The sequence below is a fragment of the Phalacrocorax aristotelis genome, chromosome 4, assembly GCF_949628215.1.
Source record: "Phalacrocorax aristotelis chromosome 4, bGulAri2.1, whole genome shotgun sequence".
Taxonomy (NCBI): domain Eukaryota; kingdom Metazoa; phylum Chordata; class Aves; order Suliformes; family Phalacrocoracidae; genus Phalacrocorax; species Phalacrocorax aristotelis.
In genome coordinates this window covers 57,564,891-57,578,266 of record NC_134279.1, presented here as the reverse complement: position 1 = coordinate 57,578,266, position 13,376 = coordinate 57,564,891, and the positions used below count along the sequence as shown (strand labels likewise).

The 13,376-nt window shown below is 41.1% G+C and overlaps 1 protein-coding gene across 2 annotated transcripts in view; it reads left to right on the top strand.

Moving 5' to 3' along the window:
* LIMCH1 (LIM and calponin homology domains 1) overlaps positions 1-13,376 on the top strand; it is a 184,239-nt gene that overhangs the window by 67,579 nt on the left and 103,284 nt on the right. For both annotated transcript variants that reach the window (XM_075091598.1, XM_075091597.1), the window contains exon 3: positions 13,081-13,150. In XM_075091598.1, the coding sequence (XP_074947699.1) occupies positions 13,081-13,150 (70 nt within the window). The remainder of the gene's footprint in view (positions 1-13,080; positions 13,151-13,376) is intronic.

The window sequence follows — 13,376 nt, the reverse complement described above, 5'->3', positions numbered from 1 at the left end:
GTTGGTTTCCTTCTGGGAGTTTTGACGTTGTGCACACTGGTATTTCACTGCAGCATCATTTCGCTGCCAAAGCTATTGTTATGGTGAGGATTGAAATGTGGCTTAAAGAAAACAGGTTTTGCAAAGTGCTTCCCTCACTCCATCCCAGCTCCTTAGTTGAGTTATGTAAAGTAAAAATGATGTTTGCTTTTCGATTTCCTTTTATTTAAAGATGTTAACCACAGATTGGCAAACGGTGTTCCACACCTGCCTGCAGACGTGTCTGCTATAGTGAGGTGTTTTGGACCAACTCCAGGTCTGAGCACTGTCAAGAGTTAGCCATCTGAGTACCATCAATATTCAGCTGCTTTTACAGTTTCTGGAAAGGTTAGGCGTCCTTTAAATTTTACCTAAAGGTGTATTTGAATGATGTGTTTTGTAATTTTTGGACAAGAGACCCAAGCTAGCTTTTGCACACTTCTCTCTGGTTTTAATAGCTAGTTTTTAGGCAGAGTCTCCCAAAAGCACGTTGTGGGCTTAGATGCTAAAGCTGGTGACTTTTAAGAGCCATTTGGAAGTGTGCCCTAACGCTTGCAGTTCTTCGAGAATCCCATGCAGGATGTCAGGAGTTTGGGATCTGAATCACCTGTATGAATCAGTTTCTTTCTCTGGGCATGCAGGGTTGTCACTGAAGTTGGTAAAAGCTGTCTTTGCACACCAGAAGGATGAAGCTTGTGCAGAACTGAATGCATATTGAAATTTATAAATGAGATCTCCTGAGATGTTTAGCTGGCCCATTGCAGCTATTGGTTAAGTTTTATGCTATGAAAGGTACTGGAACTTGGAAACTGTTTACAGCAGTAGAGTTGAGCTAATATCCTGTAACTTAGCTCTAGGTGGCTTACGATAGCTTTGAAACCTACCTGTGTAAATACTGTTGTATATCTCACTGGTGTCATTAATCAGACAGCTTGAACTTTAGTTGTTAAAGGGGGGGGGAAAAGCATAAAGGAAATGATATGATCTGGTTTGATTGTAGTTGCATGTCTTTGCTGAGGAGTGGCTTTGGGAGAAGGGAAGTAGTTGTTATTGTTGATCAAAAATTGTGTAACTTGGAAGGAGCATGTAGTTTACCTCTTTGTATTTAAGGGTTGCCTCTTGCACAAGATCTCTCTCCTCTGTGTGTTCAAGGGAAGTACTGTGTGCTGAATCATTTTACCGTGCTCTTTAAATGTTAAGGTTGAATTGTGCTGCATGAAAAATAAGGGATGTGTGTTTCGAGATTAGATTGTAATCTTATCTGCAAGTAAGCAGAGGTAGTCTTATTTAAATACTGTCTATCTTTAAGATGTAAAGCTTAACTAATGTTTTGCTAATGGAACACATAAATGTGTATTTCTTAAGAGACTGAGAGCTCCAGTAATAAGCAGGTCAAGGGACACCACTTGATTATACTACTAAATTGCTCTGTGGTGTTGGACAAATTGCTTGTCTTTGTTTACCACCTGTGGATCAGTGCAAACCAATCTGAAGGGATCTGTCTCCTCAACCTCAAATCTGAGGGGCTGTGATGTTTGTATTGCATCCTGCTCCTGGCAGCTGTGGCTAGTGGATAAAACTCTGTAGATTAGCTCTCTGGTTAATGCTCTGTACAATTTGGCCTTCAAGTTTACCTTTCTGATGGTGAACAAATTATGAGGCCAACAATGGGAGTGTGCTCCTCACAGGTTCTGAGTCCACTGTAAAATAAAGAACTCAACAAAAGTTTGGGGTGTAGCACTGAGAGCTCTTAATGGATCTTCAAAAAGTACTGTTTTCGGCAGGTGAAGCACTGACAATTTTTTCATCTCTTGCACAGTGAAGAAGCACTAGTGAAACTGCCACAGGCAATACTGTCTCTGTAGACAGGAGTTTTCTGGTTTATCAGAGACCTACCTGGGTACCTCATGAACAAAACCTAGCAGTGTTTAAGCTCTCTCTCAACCTCTTTCTGATCTGTTGTGCTTTCATCACAGCTGACCTCAACAATGACAGTCTGATCTCAAAGTCTCTGATAAGCTACCCAAGGCAAGAAAGAAACAATAGCTGTCTCAAGTTTCTGAAGCTGGAAGAATTCTTTGCCTTTGGTCTGGTTTATTGGAACTGTTGAAACTTTAGGGAGAAGCTAAACTTGCCTCAGTTTACCTCCACAGGACAGTATGCACTGCTAGTGTCATTAACTGGCAACTCATAGACAGACACTTGTGTGGGTGATGACCACGTGAGCATGGAACAGTGCTTACTTCCATATGGCGGCTGCAGTGATTTCCTTGCCTGTTGTTTTTTGTGATGAGTCCTGAGAACGAAATCAGGTCCTGAGGGATCCTAGCAGCTAGAGGACTGAAAACTAATGTCAGGAATGGGAGCACAACCAATATGTCCTGATTTTCCCAAATACGTTTCAAGCTACCCTCTGACTTTGCAGGTGTTTTGCAGAAGGGAGGGGCTGGGGGGCAGCCACCATGCCAGAGTCCATTTCCTAAAGAGTCAGACAAGCCACGTGCAAAATGGCACAGGGGAAATCTTTGTGTAGGTCTAGAGCAGGACTGTTGGAGCTTTAGGCACAGTAATGCCAGGCCTCCCTCCAGTTGATCCTGACGTCTGTGGCCTACACATACTGCTAACTCAGGCAGACATCACTACACTGGTTATAAACGACACACTCATGTTCTAGCAACTCTCCATATATTTTAATAAAGGAAAACTAATAGAACTGTGTGATGCCAAAAGCTTGGACTCTTGGGAGGGACTAGCAGAGCAGCCCTGCACATGTGTGCTAGCCACAGGCACCTGCAAGCCTTGTGCACGCCTCTATGGTAGTGCTTAGGCTGCGACTGGCACCTAGATCTGGCCTTGCTACAACACTTTTATAGCTTGCTGCGCTAAACTCAGGAGCTGAGGACCATATTTAAACAATGCAGGATGCAGAGGAGAGTAACACAAGCCCTTCCTTTTTTCTGGATATTTGAAAGCCCACTTGTGCAGTTGCCCTGACAGTGCTGGCTCTGCTTGTTCACCCAGCTGTGCTGAGAAGGCAGTGACTACAACTGCTGTTTGTATTAAATGAGTTCATGGATTTTTAGCATAGCTGTCTGAAATCAGTGCAGATGGTGATTCCAGCAAGGGGCATCATAGCCAGGCAAAGGCAATTCTTGCTCTGTTTTTGCTTTGTGTATTAAATTTTCACATGCAAAGATGGAGGAGTTTCCTGGCTACGCTTCTGCAAATGTGCCTTCCTAGGGTCATGGTGGAAAGCTATATGAATACAACACCAGTAGCGGGAAATGTCACTAGAAATCCCCAATTTCCGCCCTAGCACGTGTTCTTTTTCTTTTTTTTCTGTTACATAGCTTTAACATTTAGGTTTGACCCAGATATCAGAAGAAGCTAGAGGATTAATTGGGAATAAATTAGATTTGGTAGTTCTGTTGCTTTTCTGAAGCGGATAAGGAAGTTGAAGTTGCGTTTATTTCTGAACATGCAACAATGCTATTAAGTTTAAAAATTACTCTATGAAGACAAAAATACATATATCTTCCCACAACCTTGCCCAGCTGTTGCTGCTGTAGTATTCCTGCAAATGTGTTTTTATGGTGAACAGTTCCTTTCCGTTCTCCTTGCCATCCACCTCCCCTTGCCCAGCTCTTCTTCTGCAGGATTCCTTCTTTCACATTGGACATTCAGTATTTAGAGGTCTCTCTGAGGATGTGAGACTTGGAAAATTCAAGTTTTTTTACGTGCTTTGATATGACTATCCAAGGATGATATATATCCAATATATCTGTAAGCACTTTTGACGTGCAATTGGGATGATATTTTTCTCTCAAGCTTTTTCTGGAATCAAGCACTACTAGGAGTCCAGCCACCCTGAAAGTTTGTATTACTGGTAATGAGAGCCTAACGTCAGTAATAGGACCAAACCATAAAAAAGAGTAACAACAACAGCTGGGACATGGGTCCCGGGCAAAGGACTTCAAACAACAAACTCAAACTGAACAATGATTTAGGTGTCAGCAGAAATTATTTGGCTTTGCAGTGGAGTCTAACAGCATCATGATTGTGTTTAAGACCTTGGGTTCTCTATGTGGAGCAGTTTAGCTGCGTGTCTGTTTTATGTATGTAATTTAATTTATAGCAGTAAATGCAGGCATAATAAGTCATTGTTTTTTCTCAGGCATGGAAGTTCTAAAAATATTTAATCGCATACCTTAGGAAGTCATGGCATAAGCATATAAAAGTGAAAGAGGAATAACTGTATGTGGTTAAAGATGGATACCACTTGCATATATAAGTCTGGATACCAACTTATGAGCATTTTCCCAAACTTTTGTTTCTTAGAGACACTTATTTTGTATATTAGTATGTGGTGTTATGTAGCTTAGTAAGATGTGCAGAAACTATGCTCATTGTTTGAAACCAGGGTTCTTTGACTCTAACTTTTTATTATTTTTTCAAAGAGCAGATACGGAGGTATGTGATTGTGTTTAAGTAATCTTGATAAAATTGGGTATGTACGGTGATGTAAGGAATAAGTTTTACACTTTTTCTTGTGTAGAACAACATCTAGGAAAGGCAGTTCCCTTCAGCTGTGCATATTAGGAATATATGCTCTTAAAAAGTATAAGAAAGTTTTTAGGTTTTACTTTTAAAAAAAATTGAGAAGTTAGTCATGCCCATAGATTATTTTAATAGTATTTAAAGAAAAAGCGAAGTGTGGCTATAAATCTGTGTGAGCTGAAAGTCACTGTGATCAAGAATTAAAGGAATTTATCATTTACTCTGTCATGAGAATAATTTTCTTCTACAAATAAGAAATCTCTGTAGCTTGTTCGTCATGTCACTGGTGATGAATAAGCTGCTTTTTCTCAGACAGCAGAGTTTCTTTGGGCTTGCATCACAGTTATAATGCATCTGACCAAGCTTTAGGCTGACATGAATGCTGTTTTCAGCAAAAGCTGGGTATATGCCAGATTAGGGCAAGTGTAATGCCATGGAATAGTAAAACTTTGTCTTCTGAGTCAGTAGTATAGTTAGGTATGGAGAACAGCCTTCACTGTATATATGGTGTTTCAGTTGTTTGGCTGTTTAAAAACCAAGTTAGTCACTTATGTAAAATTGCCATACTGCTTATGGAGACCTGGTAGGGGAAAACAAATACTCAGTCGTCTTTGTAGACAGTAGAACTTTGCAGATATGTTATTCTACTTGTCTGTCAGTGGTATGGACCTGCATGACTTCAGCATTTGGCGGTGTAGTGTACAGTGCAGAGACTCTTGTCTTGCCAGATACCCCACTGGAGAAGTTAGTGGATGCCCAGCCCTTATGCTTAATTAGGCTTTTGCTTGAATTTCCTATTCCTGGAAACTGAGAAGGTATTTGAGTTTCATAGGTATACTTGAAGTGTGGAATGTAACCCATGCCTTGAGGTGAGAAGGGATTGGTGTTGTCCTGCGGTTTTCAGGCTCTGCGTTGTAAAGCCAAAACATTATCAGCATCATGTATTTGGCATGTCTCCAGTTTAGAGAGACAGGCCCCAAGGCTCATTAAGCATTAAGATTTAGGTTCATGTGAGGACATTTGAAACTGTTTTATATGAATCCAGGGTTTTTAATCTTTAAGTTTTATTGCCATATTATAATGAAGAGCTATTTATTAGTACAGTTTAGGTGAGGGGTCAAAGGTAACATAAACCATAATGCTCAGCTCTGTGTGCGAGAAGAGAATAGCCATTGAGGGGCATGCCTGAGTACACCCAGAATGGCTTGTCTTTGTATTTACATTTAAAAAAAAAAAAAAGGCATCTCAGCAGACTAATAGGGTTTTTTCAGCGGAGCTTGGTAATTGACAGGGCAAGAGACTGGAACACTGACCCATTCAAATGGAGTGTTGCTCAAGTGCAAAGCAAGGTAATCCTGTGAGAGGTTTCAGCTTTCCAAGAGTGTATGTTTAAGAAATTGTATTGGATACGTACTTTGGGCAATTGTCTGTGACCATTGCTACCCAGTGTAAAACTACATGTGAATTGTAAACCTATAGGTGCATGGGACATGCTTCGTGTCAGTTGTTGTGGTGGTAGGTTCTGTATAAAGAGCTTGTGAAGCCGTTTACACAATCTACCTTGTTGCCTTTCTTGAGCTGTTTTGCAAGGCCTCTGTCTTGTTCATATTTTTAGTCTTTGACAGAGTAAGACCCATGCTATCCTGTGTTTGGCATACTTGTTTTTTTCAGTCCTACACATTTGCATAGTTCTGTATGCACCTTTTACTTATCAGCCTGGACTGTGAGTCCTGTACAGAACAAAGTCAGTTCTGTCCTGCTTGTTAAAAAAGCACCTTGTTCATCTGATCCTAAATAAATAATGTCCGGGGCATCATTAGCAATCACTCAAGAATGTTTTCCCAAAAATATTTTCATGACCTCAAGAACACCTCTATATTTTGAAATTTCTTTACCACTTCCTTTGCAACAAAATATTTTGACTTTCATTGTCTGCTGTTTCAATGTGATTTGTTCATCTTTAAGGCTAATACTGGATTTTTCTCTCCTTTTCAGCTCTTTGGGGGCATTTTGGAGCTGCTACTAGAGCACAAGTTTAAGATATGTGGATCCTGAAGCTGTCTGGGCTAATAATTATCAAGCACTGAAAGGCTGCTTGTTAGAATGTAAATCTGTAAAACTTAATTAAAACAGAGAAATGTCTCTGTTAAGGATATAATTTCCTGAACTTGCAAATATAAAATGCCCTTTACTTTTAGATCAGGTCATTAGTCTACTTTTCTTCTTAGGAATATGATCCGTTCCTTGAGCAAAGAGCTCTGTTGGATACCTGTTCCTCCAGCCTGGATTGATCTGTGAACACACATCACTTCAACCTTTCCTTTTTTTCAGTTTCTGAAGCTTATTCTCTGAAAGAGCTTCTCCTCCATTTTCTCTTAGAAACAAGGTCTTTTTGGAGGCTGGGTTTTGGCATCCATTCTTTGAATATTTTCTTAACTGACGCTTTCTTGAAAGAATTTCATGGGCAGTTGTCTTGGTGCTTTTCATTAGATCTTTTATCAGCTGTTGCCTGAAATGCCTTCTCTTCTTGGCAGAAGTTTTTCAAATTCTTAACTGGTGATAAACAACCCTAGGAAGGTCTAATAGGTTAGTCACACAGTGGCTAGTAGTGATTTCAGCTTGTCTGTCCTGCTGTGGTGATACCTTATCTCCTGGAATGCCAAGCCTTAGGGACAGCACCAAATAGAGAATTGATTCTTCCTATACCTATCAGAGCTGGTTTTCATCAGGAGAAGGAAATGACCTAGCTTTTCCCTATAAGAGTGGGGATGGAGCAGCTTTCCACTTCCACTGTGCTCTTGTTTCCATAAGGTAAGGCAGTTATAAGGTTTTAGCTTCTATGCACTATCTTACTGCGCTTCATCTAACAGCTAACTATGGAAGAGTCCAAGCCAGCACCTGGTGCAGGGGAAAGGGAGGCTGGGTGTGTGGATGTTGGACTGAAAGTGGCACAGGAGGACTTTGAGAAGTGAAGAACAGAGGATTCTCCTGACTGGGGACAGGTCCATAAATGCTAGGGGTGCTGGGTGGAAATCCCAGCTGAGAGCCTGAAGGGTCTGGAGAATCGGTCAGGTGTGTGTATAGAGACTCAAGTTTTGTGGACGGAGCCTGAAGAGGCTTGGTTTTATCCTGTTTTGGTTTATTGTCTTTTGGGTGTTTGGTGGGATTGTTGGGGTTTTTTGTCTTCATCATATTTTGTTCAAATTCTTTTAAGAACTATTTTATCTTTTTGTCATGTCTTTGCTTCTTTTACTGTAAAAAGTTCCTTGAGATTTCATTATTGTACCTTCCTTCTGGTCATGTCAGAGAAACGCTGGTCATAACCAGATACCAGAAAGCCTAAACAGGAAAAGTATTTCAGTCTTTATATTTCTGTTCATTCTTTTCTCCTTCCCATGTCATTTAACTTCTTGCATAAATACCTGTTAACATGCCAGAATTATTTCTGTGAGAAACAAGTTGGCTGAAAGCTGAAGTTTTAAAAAGTCCTCCCTAAACTTGTTCTGCCAGTCATCTCCAAAATGTCTGCTGGTCACCAAACCCCAGTTACCAAGAAGGTCAAGCTTGAGGAATATACCTACATTTTCCTTTTGAAAACAGTACTGAAGGACCTTATTTTATGGTTTGTTTCAACCCCTGTTCCCTCACTGTTGTGTCAGACTTTAAATTAGAAATATCTTACTGGAGGGCAAGAAAAAAGGAGGAAATAATGGAAGATTTAAAATCATCCTGTTTTGTTATCTCTTGGGATTGCTTGGACTTGTCCCATTGACACCTGTTTTCGTAGGTGCAGGAATATGAAAAATAGTAACAATACCTTGAAAACAAAAACAATCCACAAAAATTCCAAACAAACGAAAAACCCCCCAACAAAAAACACTTCTATTCCAACTTTGACATTTCCACACTCTGACCATTTACACAGTACCTCACCAACCCTGGCATAGCAGAATGCATACTCAGCGATATAAAGGTTTAGCTTTGTTCTTTAGAAGATGCACATCCACTTGTGGATTTTCTATGTTTGAAGAACACTGCTGTACAAAAACCTGAAGTAAATTTGTGTTTGGGAAAACCTGGGCTTGCCAACTGGTGGTAGTTTGGGGAAATACTGGGGTCTGACATTTAGAGTAGGAGTAAGCAGTGTGTCTGTCCTCGATGCCCTCACGAGGATGAATATACTTGAGCCGTGATGATTTTTATCGCACAAGTAAAAGGACTGCTTCCTTGGGGGAATGAGTTAGTATCGGACGGGGTCAGCAGGAGCTGGGAGGTACTCAGAGAACAATCGTTCATAGTCTCAGTACAACTCAAGATCTGTTAGGCTTCAACCCTTTGTCTGAACCTGCCAGTAGGGACCATAGTGCCTTCCTTAGACTGATCAACATTGCCAAATGGGCCAGACAGATCAGATGTCTGAGGCAAAGGATCTTAATGTGTCATCAGCTAGGTGTGTTTCTTGAGCAAGTGCCTTCAGGTGTCTTCTGGCTGCAAGAATGCGTGATGGAAGTAAATTGTCTAACATGATCTGGGGATAGGGCCTTAAATATATGTTGTAGCAAGGCCTACGTTGAGTGCCTGCCCTCTGTGACTTTGTATGAACGTGATGTGCTTAACTTTTGTAATGGAAGTAAATGTTGTGAAAATAAAGCACTGAACAATGTGTGGTTTAGCTGATGTAGAAGCTGATGGGTTCCCCTAACGCTAGTCCTGCCACTGTTTTCCATACCTTTCTCAGGGATTGCTGCAATACAAATATATTTTTAAAAGATTTAATCTGATGTCTTAGAATGATCCATTCACCAGGATTTCCAATACTGTTTTAAGTTATCAAACTTGCGACTCCAGAAGAATGTGAAGTTGTTTTGTTTTCTTTTTGGGGGGAGCAATGTGATACCATAGAAAATTTTCAGAGATAACGGTGAGGTCAGACAACAGATGCTGGAATTGTGAATTGTTCCCCCGTGCATAGATGCCTACAGTGCAGGTGTCTAGACTTGCTGTGCAGCTAAGTGCAGAAAAAAAGCTGCTTGTGGTTATGGTCGTGTTGATGGCTGCCCGTTGTCCGACTTTTCTGCTGTCTGCAGTGCAGTAGGCAGGACAGTACTCTTGCTGTGTTTCTGAATTGTAACTGGTGGGGTTTTTTATTTTGTTTGGTTTGGGTTTATTTACAAAAGCTTTTTTTTTTTGAGTGGTACAGAAAAATAACAACAAATGTTTACTAACAAGTCAACACACACTGTTATGGTCAGGTTTAGGACTGGGTGAGTGACAAATCCCGGAGCTATAACTGTAGTGGTGCTGGAAATGAGGGCAGAGGAAGGTTTAGGCTGCAGATGTTTTCTCTGTGAACTTGGACACTGGGGTCGTGTCTGAGTGTCTTCACCTCAGAATGAGCCAAGGGTTAGGATTAGGGTTAGGATTGGGGAGGGACAAAGGCTAGAGCTGCAGATGCAGTGGGGCTGCCAGAGGAAGTTGTGCACTGCAAGTTTTCTTCCTTGTAAACTCTAACCTAAGACATGGTTGGGTTGTGAGGCCCAGGGCAGCCAAGCCCTTTGGTCAGGGTTGGTAGGGCAAGAAAGCATGAGACTGCAGTTGTAGGCAGCATCCAAGGAAAGGTGTGGGTTAGGAAGTGTTTTCTCCCCTGCAGGCTCTTTCCCCCAGGCCATGGCCAAGAGCCTTGCACCAGGTCCCCTGTGCGAAACGGTTAGGGTTTTTGTTTGCCCCATGTTTCAACAGAAACCTGCCAGAGCTGATAGAAACTTGCATATTAAGAGGGATGCTCTGTATGAGTTTAAGTAGGCACAGAAGAAAATCTAGTTTGTGTGGATTGACCTATGTGGGAAGAGGTGTATTCAGTGACTTTTTTGAGAAGCGGGAACACATAGTGACTGTGTGACTGAAGGCGACCATTGAGACACTCTGCATAAACAGTACAGCTTTTCAGCCAGGTTGGTGGCTGAGCAAGCTTAAGCCACTTGATATTTTGGCATCTGGACTGTTGCTTTAGATGAGGCAATAATTTAGAAGCAGCCAGTCTGCTCTGGAAGAAATCTCCCTTTGGCATGTTCTACAGTGAGCAAGTCCTGGGGGTTTTGGTGCCAGACTGTTTAGAGATGTTTCCAACAGGAGGTAAATATTTTAATAATAGAGACCTTTCTTCCTCAGGCTTTTCCATCTTGCCCCATCCCATTTCCTCCCTCTTCAGGCTCCAAATGGTGATCTAAAATGTTGTTTATTCCCTGCTTGTTCCTTCCTCTCATTTTATCCTTCTCCCATATTTCACAGGGAAGCCTGTACAAGCCATTTTGAAGATTTATTTAGAATGGGCTCTGGCATTTGAGGTTTCCAATAAGACCTCTTTATTTTACTTTCTATTACTGTCTGTGGCTTTTGATCTGCACCTGCAATATTGGTTGTGGTGCCTAATGTATTTATGTTTGAGTAATAAAGAAAATGGGATGGTTCAGCTAATAAATCCTTTTTTGCCTGAGACAGAAGAGGCAGATTGAAGATGGAAGTCACCACAGAGCTAGAGTATTTGGAAAGAAGCACTCGGATGGGGATGGGGTGGGGGGAGAATCTTAAGTTGCCTGTAGCAGCAGCAGCAGCAAGATGGAAAGTAATAGTTTATAGGGTTGCTGCTGTGCAAATCTGAAAGGCTTGTGCCCTTTTGGGGAAAAAGTACTAATGCTTGTTTGTCTTCTGTGAAATAGAATTATGATTATAGGAAGTGAGATGTGTCATTCTTTTCTTGCCATTCTGTGTGTCTAGCAGGGGGAAAAGTGAATTGTTTCTATATAAATGTATATTATTTTATAATTTCTTTTTAGGACGTGTTAGTGTTTAGATTCTACCTTATGCAGTAGGCAGGCATAGCACAGCAATCTGTATGAGCTTGGGTTACAGACTTAACTGCAGGAAGATCAAGAAAATACCCCCCAACTCCCAAAAATGTCATTCACATTGGGTTTGTTGCCACTCCCGATTTTGGTAGTGGTGGTGATGTGGGGACCCCAAGTGCGTAATAACACCAGTACAATTTAGGACAGGTTGGACAGAAGCTTTGTATTAACTATGATCATAGAGAAAATTTAGAAGAGCATCTCCCCCTCTGCTCCCCTGTTCTCTCCGAGTGATTGCAGAGACACAACCTATGTACTGTTTCAGGGGAAAAAAAGAAAAGGGAGTGAGGAGAAGGAGCATTTAAATGTTAACAAAGCCAGGTATCCACCCTTGGGCAGGATGGACTCCTTAACGAGCTTGCTAACTGCCACAGTCCTAAGAAGGAATCAAACAGGAACGTGACAATATGGAGACATGGCTCTTGGAGGAGCCTATAGGAGTGGCACATCCCGTGTTATCTTAGCTCAGAAGCAGGCAGTTGGAAACAATCAGACTGTTAGTTTTTCGTTGAAAGGAATGTTCTTTTAGTTAGGATAAACTTCTTAGCCAGACCTCTCAGATCTTAAATATTAATATTTTCACCACCACAGTAGGCTGCTAGAAGAGTCGGTTCTTGAGTGGAGACATGTCAGGACAAAGCAAGATTCCTCTCTTTCGTAGTGAGCGTTCTAATTTTTAAAGGGTTTTACATTATCATAGACAACTCTGTTTCTCTTCAAGGATCTTCAATTTTAAGTGAGTTTCTTGACCTGATGATTTTCTTCCTAATGGGTGGGACTGGTTGAATTTTATTCCTTTGAGTAAAAGCCATAAGGGTTTTCTCTTCAGGGAAGAGTGGTAAAGAAGCAATGTTTGTTGCAACAGGATTTCCCGTTTTTAGAGGCTTGGCCATTTTTCTTTAATATTCTAACAATGAACCATGTCAATACTTGTCATAGCATGTTCATGGGTGGTGGGGAACTTCGTGGGGGGTTGCTAATCTTTGGACACTGAGCAGTGTTCAACTGTGGTATCATTGGCCTAATGATGTTTTAATTAAGTGGTGTTTTTTTGACTCCCTTTTTGTCCGTCTTCTCACATTTATGTTTTATGGGGACCTCCATTCTCCACAACGTATGCAAGGATGGCATTTAATTTCAAGTATAGATGCAGAAAAATAGACAGGCCACCCATAAAGTGTATGTCCTTTCTCACTTTCCTGCAGTGCAGAAACTGCTGGACTGTTCTTCCCAAAGATACATTGATAGCTGGATGCCTTCTGCGACTGGCTCTCAGGCCCTTCTAGGCATGACTTGCCTTTAGGCAATGGAGGCAGACTGATGTGACAAAATTCACCCACAGCCTGTGAAGACTGATGTGATCTAGATATATTTTAGGGTATAAAAGAGTTGTTGTTGTGGTACTGTGCTGTGGATATTTCCCCCGCTAGTTTTAGTTCATTTCAGTGATGGGTCTTTAGGTACACACGTGTTTTCAGGAGGGGAGAAAGGGGAACATCTTCCTTTCCAGCCATACTGAAATCCTTATGTGCTGGGGACAAGTGTTTGATAATTTGGATTTTGTGACTTACCACTTATAAATACTCCTTTCTCGTAACAGGTTGCTGAATGCAATAAAGCCGGGATTGGTAAAAAAGATCAATAGACTACCGACCCCCATTGCAGGTTTGGTGAGTATGTCAAATGGATTTTAAAAAAAAAAAAATCAGTGCTGCTTTTTGCTCCTCGATTTTATGATTGTGTGATTTAGATAGTAATTATTTTTGTAATTTCAACACTTCTAACCTAGTAAACTCAGACAGTCCCTCTCAAATCTGAACTCTGGGTGTGGTCACCTTAAGACCTCCCAGTGTTTTTTTTACAGAACTGGGCAGTATTTAAGAGGCAAAGTAGGTT